General features: G+C 39.2%; 1 protein-coding gene across 6 annotated transcripts in view; it reads left to right on the forward strand.

Annotated features, from left to right (window-relative positions):
* Window positions 1–16,370, forward strand: part of Dscam1 (Down syndrome cell adhesion molecule 1) — a 275,607-nt gene that overhangs the window by 201,435 nt on the left and 57,802 nt on the right. For 5 of the 6 annotated variants that reach the window (XM_085959094.1, XM_085959099.1, XM_085959108.1 and 2 more), the window contains one exon: window positions 597–909. In XM_085959094.1, the coding sequence (XP_085815220.1) occupies window positions 597–909 (313 nt within the window). Of the gene's footprint in view, window positions 1–596; window positions 910–14,124; window positions 14,410–16,370 lie in introns of all 6 variants that reach the window. The other variant, XM_085959122.1, reaches the window with a different exon arrangement.

Genomic DNA, 16,370 nt, shown 5'->3' on the forward strand with positions numbered 1-16,370 from the left:
TACATAATAATATATGCAACCTTAACACTGCCAGCCAATTTTTACTAGGTGGACACTTGTAGGCCAGTTATTTTTGGAATAAAATAAATCCCTTAAAAAATATATTAACTAGGAACAGAATGATAAATATTTGTGAAAATTTACCAAATCAACATGTTTCTCGAGTTTATTGTGAATATTATCACACTAAAATGATAAATATTGTTTGGAAAATATACACAAACAGTTCATTCAAAAGTTATGATGTTTACAAGAACCCGTGAGTTAACTCGTTCGTGGCCTGACGCGACATACATGCTTTGGCGAGTTAACTCGTCCGTGGCACTGATCAGGTTTTGTTGTTTTCAACAATGTTTTTGAGCAACAACTTTGAACTAGTAAATTTCACTCAAATACAGTGGTAATCTATATCTTCTTTGGGCCCTCTTGAAAAATAGTGATTTTGGACTTAATTCCCATTTCCTTTCACAGACAAATATGTTTGTATATTTATTATTTCATACAAACCTTTAGTGACAGTTCTCACTTAAACGTAATTAATAAATTATTTTGATGATGACCATCATTCACTAGTGAATTTTCCAATATCGGTTTAGGTCGGAAGTGCATCACATTCAGGGAGATTGAATGTTTACGGTCTTCCGTTCGTTCGAACCATGGACAAGCACCATATTGTCGCCGGCGATACCCTAGTTGTGCACTGTCCCGTGGCCGGATATCCCATCGATTCCATTGTGTGGGAAAGAGACAATCGAGTTCTCCCCATCAACCGCAAACAGAAAGTCTTCCCCAATGGAACCCTGGTCATTGAAAACGTGGAAAGAAACAGCGATGAAGCCACCTACAACTGCGTCGTTAAGAATTCTCAAGGATACAGCGTGAGAGGATCGTTAGACGTTAAAGTTATGGGTGAGTCAAACGTTTTATATTCTTTTATTTTAGGAGGATGTTACACTTGATGATTGTAATACCACAACGTCTTTACAATCTGGAAGAAAGTATACAGTCAATTGAGATATCATTTATTTGGTTAGAGTGTCCATTTCAAAATATGTACTGGTCCACATCTTAATATTTGTGATAAATGACATTTAATAAATAAACCATGTTCAAATAAGATCACCATCATCCTATTTACAAATCATAACATCGGCTGGCATGCGTTACCTACAATTGCTGCAGAAAATTATGCCACACGACAACAGAATCAATTACCTTGTGCATTAATTACTATGTGATGATGTGCCGAACATTGTTTACGAGTGAAATACAGACCGGAAATTTTCTTCGTTAAATCGAGGTTTTACTATATACAAATGAAAACCTCATAATGCATTCCATGATATTCAAGATAAAACTTCACAAGTAGAACCCGAGTTGATAATTTTGATTCTTACTACATAATGTGGTTTTTATTTGAATAAACTGAATACACGTCAATTCTGACAAATAATACTATAATAATTTATTTTAAAGTAAATCACATTAAATCAGTTGCCTAAGTACATAGTATAGAAATAATTACTAGAGTGAATAATAAATTATTTTCTTTATTAATTTATGCGGATGCTTGGTGTTACAATCATGAAGTGTTGAGGTCAGATTATTTGCTACAGATTTTAATAAAATTATTGCTAATTAAATTTTGATAATCCAACTTAGTATTTACATAATTTGAAAATACAATTGAATGCTGTATATGTACATTCCACTTTACAGTAATATTTCCACCCATGGAATGGCATATAAGGCAGTATGTAGACAGATTATATACATACCCAGTGTTTCAGTTTGAACTATAACTGTAATGTAACTGTAACTATAACGTGTTTAAACAAATACTAGGGTGTTTCATATCATCACTGTACAGGACAATTGTCGTAACCCTCACTTTTCACCGAAGTGACATTTTTATGGCAATGGACTTATTGCATACTCTTACACAAACTGGCCAGTGAGATCCCCGGGGTTCCAGCGGCTAGCTCAGGTGTCCATCGAACCCCGGATTCACAAAAAAAAAGAAATTCAAACGGTTGGAGTATAAATAAAACACGGTCTTTCGTGCTCGTAACGTGGTCTTCTTATATTTTCTTAATTTTTAGTTTTACAAATTATATTTGGGATTTTTACAGTGGTAGTCGTCAGGTCCGTACCTATCGGAAAGGGGACGCTTACTGCCTTTTCTTTTCTTTCTTCAAATCTCGCGTACCTACGCCGTCCAACAAAAAGGACTCTCGTGATTGGCCAAATTTTATCGCCTGATTTTGATTTGACGAATCACGAGGACCACCTCGGCGCAGGCGCGCAGGGATTTTTACGTTGCCGGCAAGCGCGGCAAAATTTATTATATTTAAATACTTATATTTAGTCTTAAAATTATCTCTTCCATACATCATCATTTATACATTTTAAATTAAAAAAATTACTTACGTGGTTGAGCAAGGAATCAGATTAGATGTTTTATGAAGCCGTTTCTAGAGGTCAGGGTTACGTTTCGACTTGAGCTACTAAATGATTATTTTACACCGGGAGAAGCCCGCCTGTAACAGGGGTGTATCATTCGCCCCATCTGGATTAAAGTCGAAAGGTACGCCCTGATCTCATCGGCCACCCATCCAATTCCTTGTTCATCCGTTAAATACATGGCATGATAACAGTTTATATCTTCGACGAGCAACACCAGCTGATTTTCATTCTCTCTTTGCGGAATATCGTTAAGGCCAGGATTCAAATTAATTGCTCCGCTATCGTACGGCGTACTATTAAATCCTATGCCATCAACTTTATTTTTAGAGCGAAATACTCTCGTTTTATGGTTAACCGGAAAGTTTACTTCGAAAAATTGTCCTGAATGAAAATCGGTGTTGCTTGACGACACATTTTTACAATTATTATCTAACTTAACACTAGCAACAATAGGCTTTATAAGAAAGTCACTATCTATAAACTTATCACTAGATTTAACGGGCACTTTAAGAGGGTCCCGATTAAAGCACTTGTCACTATTTTCTTCATTTTTTCGTATGCCATTGTAGGTGGCATCCGCAGGATCACGAGGTCTCCTCGAGAGCCCAAGTCGACTTCTCGGTTCTGCGGCGCCCCATCAATGTCCCTGCTCCGTTTCCAGTGGACTCCATTCTTGGTTGCGTCTCCATGCAGGGTAGTTCGGGCATGTATGGTTCTGGTGGTAACCGAACTCGCAGTACTGACACTTGCGAACGCCGTTTGCGTCATAAAGTGGCGTACGGTTTCCGCCATGGAAGGCACCTCTGCGTTGTTGGCCTCCTCGAGCCAGAAAGGCTCCGTTTGGGGTTCTGGCCTGATTATTATTTGTCGATTCCCGCGGTTGCGGAGGCGGTTCAGGGCGTGTCTCAGCCTTAAATATTTGTTGACGTGGTTTCGGGCGTGCGCTCGACTGTTCTAAATTTTGATTACAGTCGCATAGGCAGCCGCATTCTTTTCGTCCCGATCGTTGCGTGGCTATCGCTACGGGAGGTCTAATCGTAGTTGGTATAAGGCGTTGAGCCACCACCAGTAGTTCGTCCAGGTTGGACCAGCCTGCTTGGCCCACTCGCAGTTGATCCCTTTCACTAAGCAGGTCGAAAAATAACTCGCCAAGTTCTTTCCCGGGGATATATGGTAGCAATATGGTCGCCAGATCCTTCTTATTCAACAGAAACCCGAAGACATCTTCATCCGGTCGTTGTACCAAGTTTTGCAGTTCCGTCCGTTGTTGGCGACGTTTGAGGGACGATTCGAATTGCTGGCGCAGCAGGTGAATAAATGACTGCCAGCAGGTATTCGAAGATATCGTCTTCCCCCATATTTTTGCCTCATCTCTTAATCTATTTAGTGCGAGTCCTGTCCAACTTTCGGGCGGGCTCTTAGCTGCGGCGAAGTACGTCTCACACCCTTTGATAAAATCTGACACCTGATATAGTGGGTGTCCCGTGTAGAAGACTTCAAGCTCCGGCTTCAAGCCCCAAGGTTGATACAATTGTGGTATGACCGGCACTGCTTCTGACGTAGGCTTCAGGGCTGTTGATGACGCTACAGTCGGCAAATTCACGTCCTCGTGCGGCCTCATTTCGAACACCAGAGGAGGGCTCTCCCGGTTTGATGTTGGAGACAGCACTTCTTCTTCGATGAGGGTCACGTCGGAATCCGCTTTTTCGTTAGCCATTTCTTGGTTGTTCCGGCTCCTGGATCTCGTTAACATTTAATACACAGTATGTGATCTCAAACTTTTATTTAGCGTTCGCGGGTTCGGAAGAATTAATGCGATTCTTCACGCCTCATGTTGCTTGGGCGCCATTGAGATCCCCGGGGTTCCAGCGGCTAGCTCAGGTGTCCATCGAACCCCGGATTCACAAAAAAAAAGAAATTCAAACGGTTGGAGTATAAATAAAACACGGTCTTTCGTGCTCGTAACGTGGTCTTCTTATATTTTCTTAATTTTTAGTTTTACAAATTATATTTGGGATTTTTACAGTGGTAGTCGTCAGGTCCGTACCTATCGGAAAGGGGACGCTTACTGCCTTTTCTTTTCTTTCTTCAAATCTCGCGTACCTACGCCGTCCAACAAAAAGGACTCTCGTGATTGGCCAAATTTTATCGCCTGATTTTGATTTGACGAATCACGAGGACCACCTCGGCGCAGGCGCGCAGGGATTTTTACGTTGCCGGCAAGCGCGGCAAAATTTATTATATTTAAATACTTATATTTAGTCTTAAAATTATCTCTTTCATACATCATCATTTATACATTTTAAATTAAAAAAATTACTTACGTGGTTGAGCAAGGAATCAGATTAGATGTTTTATGAAGCCGTTTCTAGAGGTCAGGGTTACGTTTCGACTTGAGCTACTAAATGATTATTTTACACCGGGAGAAGCCCGCCTGTAACAGGGGTGTATCACCAGGTATCATAAATCCCATAAAAATATTTCATATCAAAATAATTCAAAACTATTTTTTAAGCCATTTGTAACTTGACAAAAAATATTCCAGCCAAATGCTGTAAATCTTCTAAATGCAAGCCACTGGTGTATAAATAAAAGAAAATTCTCAATTTGTAATAAAATAATATTAATATAAAATAATAAATAAATATTATATAAAATAATAAGTAAATCTGTGCAGAATGCCTGCAGTTCTTTTTCACTTCCTGAGCAATTTGATATTTGAGGGTTACGCCAATTGGCCTGTACAGTGACGATATATTTATTTTTTGACTACATACTTATATTATGAACTTTAAAAACAGTGAAACCGTGTTTAATTGCTGTATCAATATCTATATTAATTATAATGTGATTAATCAACTTTAGACAGATTTGTCATAAGAAAGGAATATTACATTGCATGTACTTATTCGAAATAGTATTTTGTATAATTTTAAAATGATACCCAGTGCAATAGATAATACTGAATTTAAATTAATATTTTATGTAGTCTTAAATTTTATTGAAAACATACATTTTTTGATTTAAAGATTGCCTATAAATTACAATATTCATTTCTTTCAATAATATTTTATGTATTATGTAACCATGTGCCATAATAAAACATTTATTTCAGGGTTTGTCATCAATTTTTCTACAATGATTTACATATTTTAAGTACAGGAAAGGTGATATCTTGAATTTGTACATACATCGTATTCTTCGTTTGATTTCGCCATTCTGCTGTCAACAATATAGCACAAAAACTGTCCCGCCAAATGTGTATATTTAGCTTTCAATAATTAGATAAAAATATTCGAAAAGAATTCATTTAAATAGCGTTTTTTCAAAAAATTATGGATGTGTTTTTCAAAAAAATTCAATCTTCAGTGCCGCCTCAGATTTTACCGTTTGAGTTTGGTTCGGAACCCGCTGACGCGGGAGATATGACGACTGTTCAGTGCGCGGTCAGCAAAGGAGACTTACCAGCAGAAATATATTGGAGCCTCAATGGAAATCTGATAACTCGCAGAAGCAACGAAGGAATAGTTATCACGAGACCGAGTCAAAAAGTTTCCACATTGAGTATTGACTCTGTCAGAGGCGACCACCGAGGAATTTATATTTGCACTGTTAAAAATGTCGCTGGAACGACCAATCACAGTGCCAGTCTCAATGTCAACGGTAGCCGAAAATCTGTCACGATAGCTAGACACTTTTTACAGCACATAGAGTTTATTTTAGCAATTATTCAGTTTTTATTGACCTTGATATTCCCTCAGTCACTCCTCAAATCATGCCTTTCTCCTTCGGTGATGTGGCATCTAACGCGGGAGACATGATGGCCGTGCAGTGCATGCTCATTAAGGGGGACATCCCCATCAACGTCACCTGGTTCCTCAACGGAAGTCCGCTCAATTCGGCCAAATTTGGAATTTCAATTGTGCAAATGAGCCCCCGACTTAGCACCCTTAGTGTGGAATCGGTGTCGGCGGAACACCGTGGCGTGTATACATGCGTAGCGCAAAACTCGGCCGGTCAAACTAATTATTCTGCCGAATTATCTGTCAATGGTATTGAAGATTCCTTTAAACTTTCTCTCAATATCTATTATAATGTATATTATATTTATTTTGTATTAAGTATATGAGCTTAGTTATATTATGTATTTAAATTGTTAATAGTTATTATTACTCTCTTTAGAGACTTCAGTTTCCCTTAGGAACCCGCACACCTTGTGATGTTACACCCCATGTATTATTGATTCTTTTCCAATTCGCATATTTTTTACAGTACCTTTGAATTGAAAAAGCATCTAAACCCCTCGCACATACAAACATAAGGTGACCGCAACTCGCCAACTTTATCCAATCGATTTAGTTGACATTTACAAAACATATGTACCTAACTTAATGTACTGATGCACACAGTGTTGACTCAACCTGATATGACATAGTTGACGCTTGCAACTAGTTGGTACACAGAATTGTTGCTTTCAACTATTGCTAAACAGCTATAATTCCTGTATTTGCCTATATCGGCCTGTCAAATCAAATAGCACAACAATGCCAATGATGTAATAACATCTTTTTTATTCAAGGAATTGAAAAATTACGTTCCATCAATTGCAACACTGTTCAACAGTATTTATATCTAATTGACAGATAAACCCAATATTTCCAAATATTTCATATATTTTTTAACCACCAATATAAAATCACTGCATCTTTCGTAAGGGTGAAGTTTTAATTGTTTCACAGTTGAGTTTGATATTTTGGTTCTATGAACTAAAACGTGACTGTGTGCTTAATTGAAACACCACTTCTGTTTACTTTTCTGAATTCAGATTCGGTCACCTCAAATGTTAGTGTGCGAGGGATCTAAATCTTTTTTTTCATTAATTTTTGTTAAAATTTTGCTCAGTTGCTCCTCAAATAACTCCGTTCAACTTCGGAGATGAAACTTTAAACGCCGGCGAAGCCGTTTCCTTGATCTGCACGGTAAACAAAGGCGATCTGCCTTTGACGATCTCGTGGGCATTGAACGGAGACATTATTAGTTCGGGGAATACTATTGTAATAAGTAGAACTGCCAAAAAAGTGTCAGTCTTGAGTATAGATTCCGCTCAAGCTAAACATCGAGGAAACTATACTTGCATAGCTAGCAATGACGCTGGAAAGGCAGAACATTCGGCTAGTCTTTATATTAATGGTACTTTTAAAAAATATACATTTTTATTTGTATAATTGGTATTATAGTCCATATTTTGGTTCCTCCCGTAATTTTCCTTCATAGATATTACATCCCTTCCTTCCGACTCTTTGTTTGGGTGATAGTTTGAAAGTTCTTCTGCATTTTTAATAGTGGCACCCCAAATATTACCTTTCAACTTTGGAGAGGAGCCTGCGAACGCCGGCGACATGACATCCGCCCAATGCACAGTAAACAAAGGAGACGAGCCGATAAAAATCGACTGGTATTTCAATGGAAAGGAAATTAACGGACAAAAAAGTGGAATATTAATCAACAGAATGAGTAAACGAATCAGCGCTTTGAGTATTGAATCAATTAGGGCTGAACACGGCGGTTCTTTTACATGTGTAGCGTCCAACCGAGCCGGTTATGTAAACTACACGACCAAATTTGTCGTCAATGGTACCAATATAAAAAAAATATTCTCTATGTTTATTCTTTCTTAGATTATGTTTTTCCTTCCTTATTTAATGCATTCACCATGTCGTCTTTTCGATAAACATATTTGTAGTTATTTATAATTTATAATTTATATTGAAGTCGGACCCCAAATGATACCTTTCGACTTCGGCGTGGACATTTTAAATGCGGGGGACACCGTTTCGAGTACTTGCACTGTGAGTAAAGGAGATCTACCGTTGGAAATTTCGTGGGAACTGAACAATAAAGCTCTAGTGTCAGGCGACGGTATAATAATCAGCCGAAATAGTCAACGAATATCCATGATAAGTATTGATTCTATTGAAGCAAAACATCGGGGAAACTACACGTGCATTGTTAAAAATGGCGCAGGGATAGCTTTCCATTCGACACAGCTAAATGTTAATGGTAGATAATTTAAACATTCTAATAGGTAAATTAGTGTTTTGTTTTAGTGGTATTTTAATTATTTCCTTTTACCTCTCCATCTCCTTGCTATATTCTCATAAATTGTGTCAATAATAATAAATTAGGGCTCAATATTTATATTCACAAAATATTTATTATTAATTAATATTGGCGGTAAATAATTATAGCATATTAACAAATAGTTCTTTATTATATATTTTTGTAGATTATCTATGGTATTCCGCAATTCTACACATAATTCATATTAATGGATTATAATTTAATTATGTATAGTTCAGTTATAAAAATTATTCCTTTATGTTACTATTTACTATGCGAATGCAACAGTGCCGCCTCAGATATTACCGTTTGAGTTTGGGTCGGATCCTGCCGACGCCGGAGACATGACGACAGTGTCGTGCGCGGTCAACAAGGGAGATCTGCCCGTGGAGATATATTGGAGCCTCAACGGAAAAATAATCGACAACAAGAAGAACAATGGAATCATTATTACGAAAACCAATCAGAAGTTGTCCACGTTGAGTATTGATTCCGTCAAAGGGGAACACCGAGGAAACTATGTTTGCACGGTGAAAAATGTCGCCGGGACTGTCAATCATACCGCTAGCCTCAACGTCAATGGTAGAGAGACCGCTAACACATTGATTGCAAAATTATTTCAATGGTTTTTGTAGATTTTTGGTTTTAATTTCATTTTTTTATACATCCCTTATACCATACCTTACTCCTGATGTGATGTGGTATCTTCAATAAATAAAAGCGTCGGTGCTTAGAATTTGTTTTAAAGAAGATATTTTTTTCTCCGTTTCAGTCTAGGCATTTATCTCATATTAATGGTTACATAACTCATTAATTAAACCGGCGTTTATCTATGAAGACGTTAGTATTATGGTTTCGAAACAAACTTTTTGTTAAATACTCTACAATTTTTGAGTTAATTATGTTGGTCGCTTTTTCAGGCTATAACCATCTTCCCCATATTGTAAAGGCTTAAGGTGTTTGTATCAAAGCCTGATTCAATATAAATAAAAAGGATTTCAAGTTAAATTACATACATTTTTAATTTCTAGAAAAATCGATATTTATAAATTTAAAAAAAATCTGTGTGTGATTTTACTTATACGTTGATCGCAACCAATGACATTATTAATGGACAACGCACTCAATACAGTAGCTAGCAAGTAAATTCGTGCATAGCGACATTCGCACATGTATAGGTAGACATCACGCAATTTCCATTATGCGATATCACGCATCGGGAATTTATAGCAATATCACCTTTATTGTAATGGCGTTAGAACAGTGTTTCTAGTGTCAATGTTCATTTGAGCGAACCCGTTCGAATCGAACCATTCGGCAGACCCAACAAAAAGCATCGGGAATTTATAGCAATATCACCTTTATTGTAATGGCGTTAGAACAGATTATGCCATTCGGCAGACCCGACAAAAAAGTGAGTGTCATTTTTTTTCCAGATGCTTCGTCCATATTAATGTCATTGATCGCAACCGAATTAAATATGTGCATTCAAATGAGATCGTTTTTACTTAAATGATGATTGCATGCGATCATTGTACCATACACTTTTAACAAATGTACCTACCTACCTGCTAAGCGATCATCGCTTTAGCGAAATCACCGCTTAAAATAATAAATTTTTCAAAAATCTCACTGGTATCCAAAATAACTTATTGAACTATATTTTAAAAAATATTTAATATAAAGATAACAGTTTCACGATTATCGCACATTTTGCAACAATTTTTTTAAACTAAGTTTTTAGATACTTATTGATTATTTAAAATAATTTAGTACTAAATTGCATCATTAGTATTCTGCCGCCAGATGCCTCTAGCACTCCCCCTTAATATTATTTTTATTATTCGACCATGTACTATCCTAATAAGATCATATGGGCCGCCACAGAGTGGAAGTTTGTATTAACAGATTTTGTTTTTACGAGAAATGGATATCAGTCACTTGCTCAACCAATTAGGTCCATTCTCTGACGTGAAAAACAATTGTGTACTTGCCAGACCCAGGATTCGAATCTGGGACCCATGATGCTATAGGCCGACGCTTCAGCCGCGCGGTCATTGTCGGTGTAATTTTAACCCTTAAAAATGAATGTTAAATACCAATCATCATCAACCCAAAAATTGTGGAATTACCAAAAACATTGTTTCAAAAACACTAAATAGTAAGGTTGTTAGGTTCTTACTGATAGAGCTGTTTGTGATCTTCTACTACCATACTATTATTTTTGATATATTACTATGTCACGTCAGCTTAGATTATTATAATAATAATAATAATTATAGAGGTTATAATAATTATCTTTAGACTGCGATTTTCGAGTTGTCATATCATTAGTAACCGAGTTGTTCTGTTTCCTTCGTTCCATATTTAGTTATTGTATTGTTATCAGTGGCTCCACAAATCACGCCGTTCAACTTCGGGGACGAAACTCTGAACGCCGGCGAGGCGGTCAGTTTGGTTTGCACCGTGAATAAAGGTGATCTTCCCTTGACCATTGACTGGGAATTAAACGGCAGCAAGATAACTTCCGGAGGCACGACTGCAATTAACAGAAACGCCGTTCGAGTGTCGGTGTTGAGTATAGACTCGGCCCAGGCTAATCACAGGGGGAACTATACTTGCATTGCGAGTAACAGCGCCGGGACTTCCGAACACTCCGCTAGTCTTTACATTAACGGTATCTACATAGAAGTGCAGCTTGGGATTGTAAATAGTGATGAAATAACGTTATAACTAAAGTTAAAGGCACTATATTATTACAATGAAGTATGTAGTTCTGCAGAACTCAGTTGGGAATCACTATAGTATTATTGAACGCTATTTATGGTGAAACAGAGATCAACAGATAATTATTTTTTTCTAACGTCATTATGATTCTTAAATTTATTTTTATTCAATATCACAGTGAGTAGCTAATGGTGAATCGGTCCACACTTGAAATTATCTGCGTGATCAATTATTGCCCGGGTACGTCATGCAATATTGTAAAATATAGCAGCCATAACATTATTATAACGTTGGGTATCCTTATGTTTTCCACCTTTGCTTGTAATGTTTGTTTTATTTTTTATTTCCTACCAACCTATTACGTCCTGTATAAATTTCTCCCGGATGTCCCGGAATTTCCTGCAATAATGGTTTATGGAATGTTGATAGTTGCGCCTCAAATAATGCCATTCACTTTTGGCGATGAACCCGCAAACGCTGGCGACATGACTTCTGCGCAATGCACCGTTACAAAAGGAGATCAACCCGTCAAAATTGACTGGTTTTTCAACGGAAAAGAAATAGTACCAATGAAAAATGGGATTTCAATGAATAGAATTAGTCCAAGAATGAGTGCTCTGAGTATTGAATCCATAAAAGCCGAGCACGGCGGTTCCTTCACTTGCGTGGCTTCCAACAGAGCCGGTTTCGTAAACCACACATCGGTTTTGGTTGTGAATGGTATTTCAAAAGTGTTATTCAATGTAGCATTATATTATTTTAGTTTTTTTTATTCATTATTTTCACATTTAGAACGAATTGACTTATACAAATGAAAACCATCTGAGCAAATAAGCAAAACCAAAATGACCTCAAAACATTGCATGCGATTTGGGTTTATATTGTAAATAAAAATGTAAATAATCATGCCAAAATTCAGTTGGATGATAGTCTTTTGCATAAGTCATATTGATATACATAACATTTAATTTTTTTTCTCCTATTTTAATCCTAAGTCGGTCCTCAAATGGCACCTTTCTACTTTGCTGATGAGACCGTAAATGCGGGGGACACGGTTTCGACGACTTGTACTGTGAGCAAAGGAGACCTTCCGTTAGAAATTTCATGGGAACTCAATAATAAGACTCTATCGACGGGAGATGGAATAGTTATTAGCAGGAATAGCAAACGAATTTCTATGTTAAGCATAGACTCAATCCAAGCCAACCATAGAGGAAATTACACTTGCATTGCTGAAAATGACGCAGGGAAAGCCACTCAAACCACAGAACTTAATGTCAATGGTAGATCATCACCAATAGATTCTTAGTACACATACATATATTATATTTTGCTTTTTTTGTAATTTATATATTATATTGTAATATCTTGCACTGTTGACCTTCCAGTATCCTAGTATTTTTATTTTTAACAACCCTCTACGGTACCTGTGTGATTATTAACTTAAAGGAAATAATCTTCCACAAACTGTCCTTGTCCTCAATGTAATTAACTATTTTTATATTCTTGGCAAGTAAAATAGACACTTAGCTTAGAGCTTATGCCATTCAGGCATATTATATTGCTTTGTTTATTTTAAAAAGTCAATTACCGCATAATTAGATATTAGAACCAGTGGCATTTACAGGCATTATCAACAGTCGTGTCTAAATTTATACAAATTACTTTACTACTTATACATTTTTGGTGGGACACTCGCAGTCAATTTCACTGTCTAATTAATTATTACAATTTGCAATGAAAACAAGTATCACCGGTCATCACGCCATTTGAATTTGCGGAAGAGGTGAACGCAGGCGAGTCCGTCGTCGTGACGTGCAGCGTGGGTAAAGGGGACTTGCCCCTAGAGCTGTCATGGGCCTTCCACGGCCAGGATCTGTCGTCGCACGTCGGCATCAAAACCTCCAAGATGGGTCGGCGAGTGTCTCTCCTGTCCATCAGCGACGTGACAGCCGAACATGCGGGCCTTTACACCTGCTCCGCCAAGAACGCGGCCGGCCAGTCCAATCAGTCGGCGGTGCTAAAAGTGACCGGTCAGATCGCACCCTGTTTCCATTTCATTCTTATTCTTCCTCGGGGCCACTGCAGCTTCAGAACATGCTTAAAAACTCATCTATTCTAACGCCGAGTGTCATTTGTAACCGTTCACAGTCGCTCCCATTATCTCGCCTTTTGAATTCGACGAATCCGTCTTTTACGGGGAGTCGGTTCAGGTGACCTGTCACGTATCCAAGGGGGACCGGCCGCTGACGTTGACGTGGAACTTTCACGGGCGAGAGATGTCATCCCACCTGGGCATCTCCACCACCAAGGTGGGTGACCGCTCATCGGTTCTGACCATTTCGTCCGTCATGGCCGGCCACAGCGGCAACTACACCTGCACGGCTGCCAATTCCGTGGCCGCCGTCTCCTACACCGCCAGCTTAAATGTCAAGGGTACACAAGCGCACCCTCCTATCGCCGCTTCTTATTGTCTTGTGTTTCTTTCGATTATGCTTTTGTTTTCGTCGTGAGCCACATCACTATTCTTCCCATCCCGTCATCGTCCTCGATTATTAGGCTAGGCAGGCACACTCTTCGGTCGAGAAAAAATAATAGGTAGGTATCTAAATAAAGTGGTATGATATAATAGATAACAGAAATATACCTACTCACTGATTAGTTAAGGAATGATTCTGTATCAAACTTACAGTAAGATTAGTGAAAATTCGCCATTTTAAAATAAATCTCACATTTATTAATTCTACGAAGATAATAATGGACTCGAAGGATAACAATAATAACATGCGGTATCCTTTTATCTGTCGTCAGTACTACCGCATATAGTCCCGTTTGACAAGGAAGACTTGGTCTATTCGGGAGAGTCCGTGCAGCTGCAGTGCCACGTGTCCAAAGGCGACGTCCCTCTGCAGATCTCGTGGAACTTTCACGGACGCGAGCTCTCCTCTCACCTGGGCATAACCACCATGAAAGTCGGGGAGAGAACCTCCCTGTTGAGCATAGCGTCAGCGACCGCCGCTCACAGCGGGATCTACACTTGCACGGCCAACAACGCGGCCGGATCCGCTACGCATGCCGCCACCGTCCAAGTCAATGGTACTGACGTCGAGATTAGGGACGGGCGTCGTACTAACCGACCTCTGCTATGTCGACCGCACTCGCACGCTTCTCACCTCCTTTACTTCCCTGTATGTATCACCAGCAATATGCGTCTCATTCTTATTCACCGCAGTTGCACCTTACATCGTCCCGTTCGAGGCGGACGGCTCCGTGTTCGCCGGGGAGTCTGTCCAGCTGAATTGCCATGTGTCCAAGGGCGACACGCCCATTGAGATATCGTGGAACTTCCACGGCAGGGAAATGTCCTCGCATTTGGGCATTTCCACTGCTAAAATGGGAGATCGGACGTCTTATTTGTCGATTTCGTCCGTCACCGCCGGTCACAGTGGAAATTACACGTGCATTGCAAAAAATAAAGCCGGATTCATCGGCTATACCACTTCTTTACATGTGAATGGTATAAAAGATATCTATCTTGCATTGTTACCGACGTGATGTATTTGTGTATAGTGATTTTTGTTTAGTTTCTTGTATCTTTTTCGCCTTCCTCTACATGTCCTCTACTATTTCCCGCAGTCGCACCGAACATATTGCCATTCGACATAGACCAGGCCGTCTTTTCCGGCGAATCCGTTCAGCTGTCATGCCACATCTCCAAAGGAGATCTGCCGTTAGATATTACTTGGAACTTTCACGGGTTCGATTCATCCTCCAACTTGGGTATTTCCACCACGAAAATGGGAAGTAGGACGTCCATTCTGACAATATCGACGATAATGGGAAGTCACAGCGGAAATTACACATGTGTCGCTAAAAATAATGCCGGATCGGCTACATATTCCACGACTCTGAAAGTTAATGGTACACTTCGGATATTTTTCTATCATTCCACATCATGTTTCATTTTATTTTGTTGCATATTGTTTTTGTTAATTTTCGTTTATTCTTGAACTCCTTGAATAATTTTGTAATATTTTCTTGCCATCATCCAGTCGCACCGCACATCATGCCTTTTGAAATCGACGAATCCGTTTTCTCCGGAGAGTCAGTCCAATTGACTTGCCACATTAGCAAAGGAGACACTCCGATAGAGATCGGGTGGAATTTCCACGGCCGAGACATGGCCACGCATTCGGGGATAACAACCACTAAAGTGGGCGACAGGACATCTCTCCTCGCTATTTCATCTATTATGGGAAGCCACAGCGGAAATTATACGTGCATCGCTAGAAATCACGCTGGCCAGGCGACGTACACCACCACTCTCCGTGTCAACGGTACCCGTTTCTAAATGCAATAGTGGTTATGTTTGTTTTTCTCTTCCCGAATGCCGTCCCGTTAAAGTATCCTTCCTTATCAGCCGTAATATATTTTTTGACTGATGGCAGTTGCTCCACACATTATGCCGTTCGAGCTCGAAGAGTCCGTGTTCGCCGGAGAGTCCGTTCAGATGACGTGTCACGTGACCAAAGGCGACATCCCTCTAGAAATATTTTGGAATTTCCACGGACAGGAAATGGGGACGCACTTGGGAATTAAAACGGCCAAACTTGGGGAGAGGACATCGTTTCTTTCGATAGCTTCTGTAATGGGCGGCCACAGCGGTAACTACACGTGCATTGCCAAAAATGGTGCAGGCGTGGCCAGGTACACGGCGACTCTACACGTTAACGGTAATCATCCGAGGCAAACCTGACGGTAGTATTAGTAAAATGCACACTGGTATTCCCTTTTATCCGTCCTGATTCATATTTTATACTGCCTACACAGTTACACCACACATTATGCCCTTCGAGCTGGATGAATCGGTATTCGCAGGGGAGTCCATCCAGTTGAATTGCCACGTCTCCAAAGGGGATACCCCTCTTAACATCACTTGGATCTTCAGCGGTAATGCGAAGTCAACGCGTCAGGTCATTTTTAACACAACAAAATCCGGTCAAAGGACTTCACTACTCTCGGTACACTCTGTGAGCGGCAGTCACAGTGGGAATTAC

Source organism: Rhyacophila brunnea, unplaced genomic scaffold (genome assembly GCF_057557595.1).
Source record: "Rhyacophila brunnea isolate RB1 unplaced genomic scaffold, BYU_Rbru_1.0 scaffold_11, whole genome shotgun sequence".
NCBI lineage: Eukaryota > Metazoa > Arthropoda > Insecta > Trichoptera > Rhyacophilidae > Rhyacophila > Rhyacophila brunnea.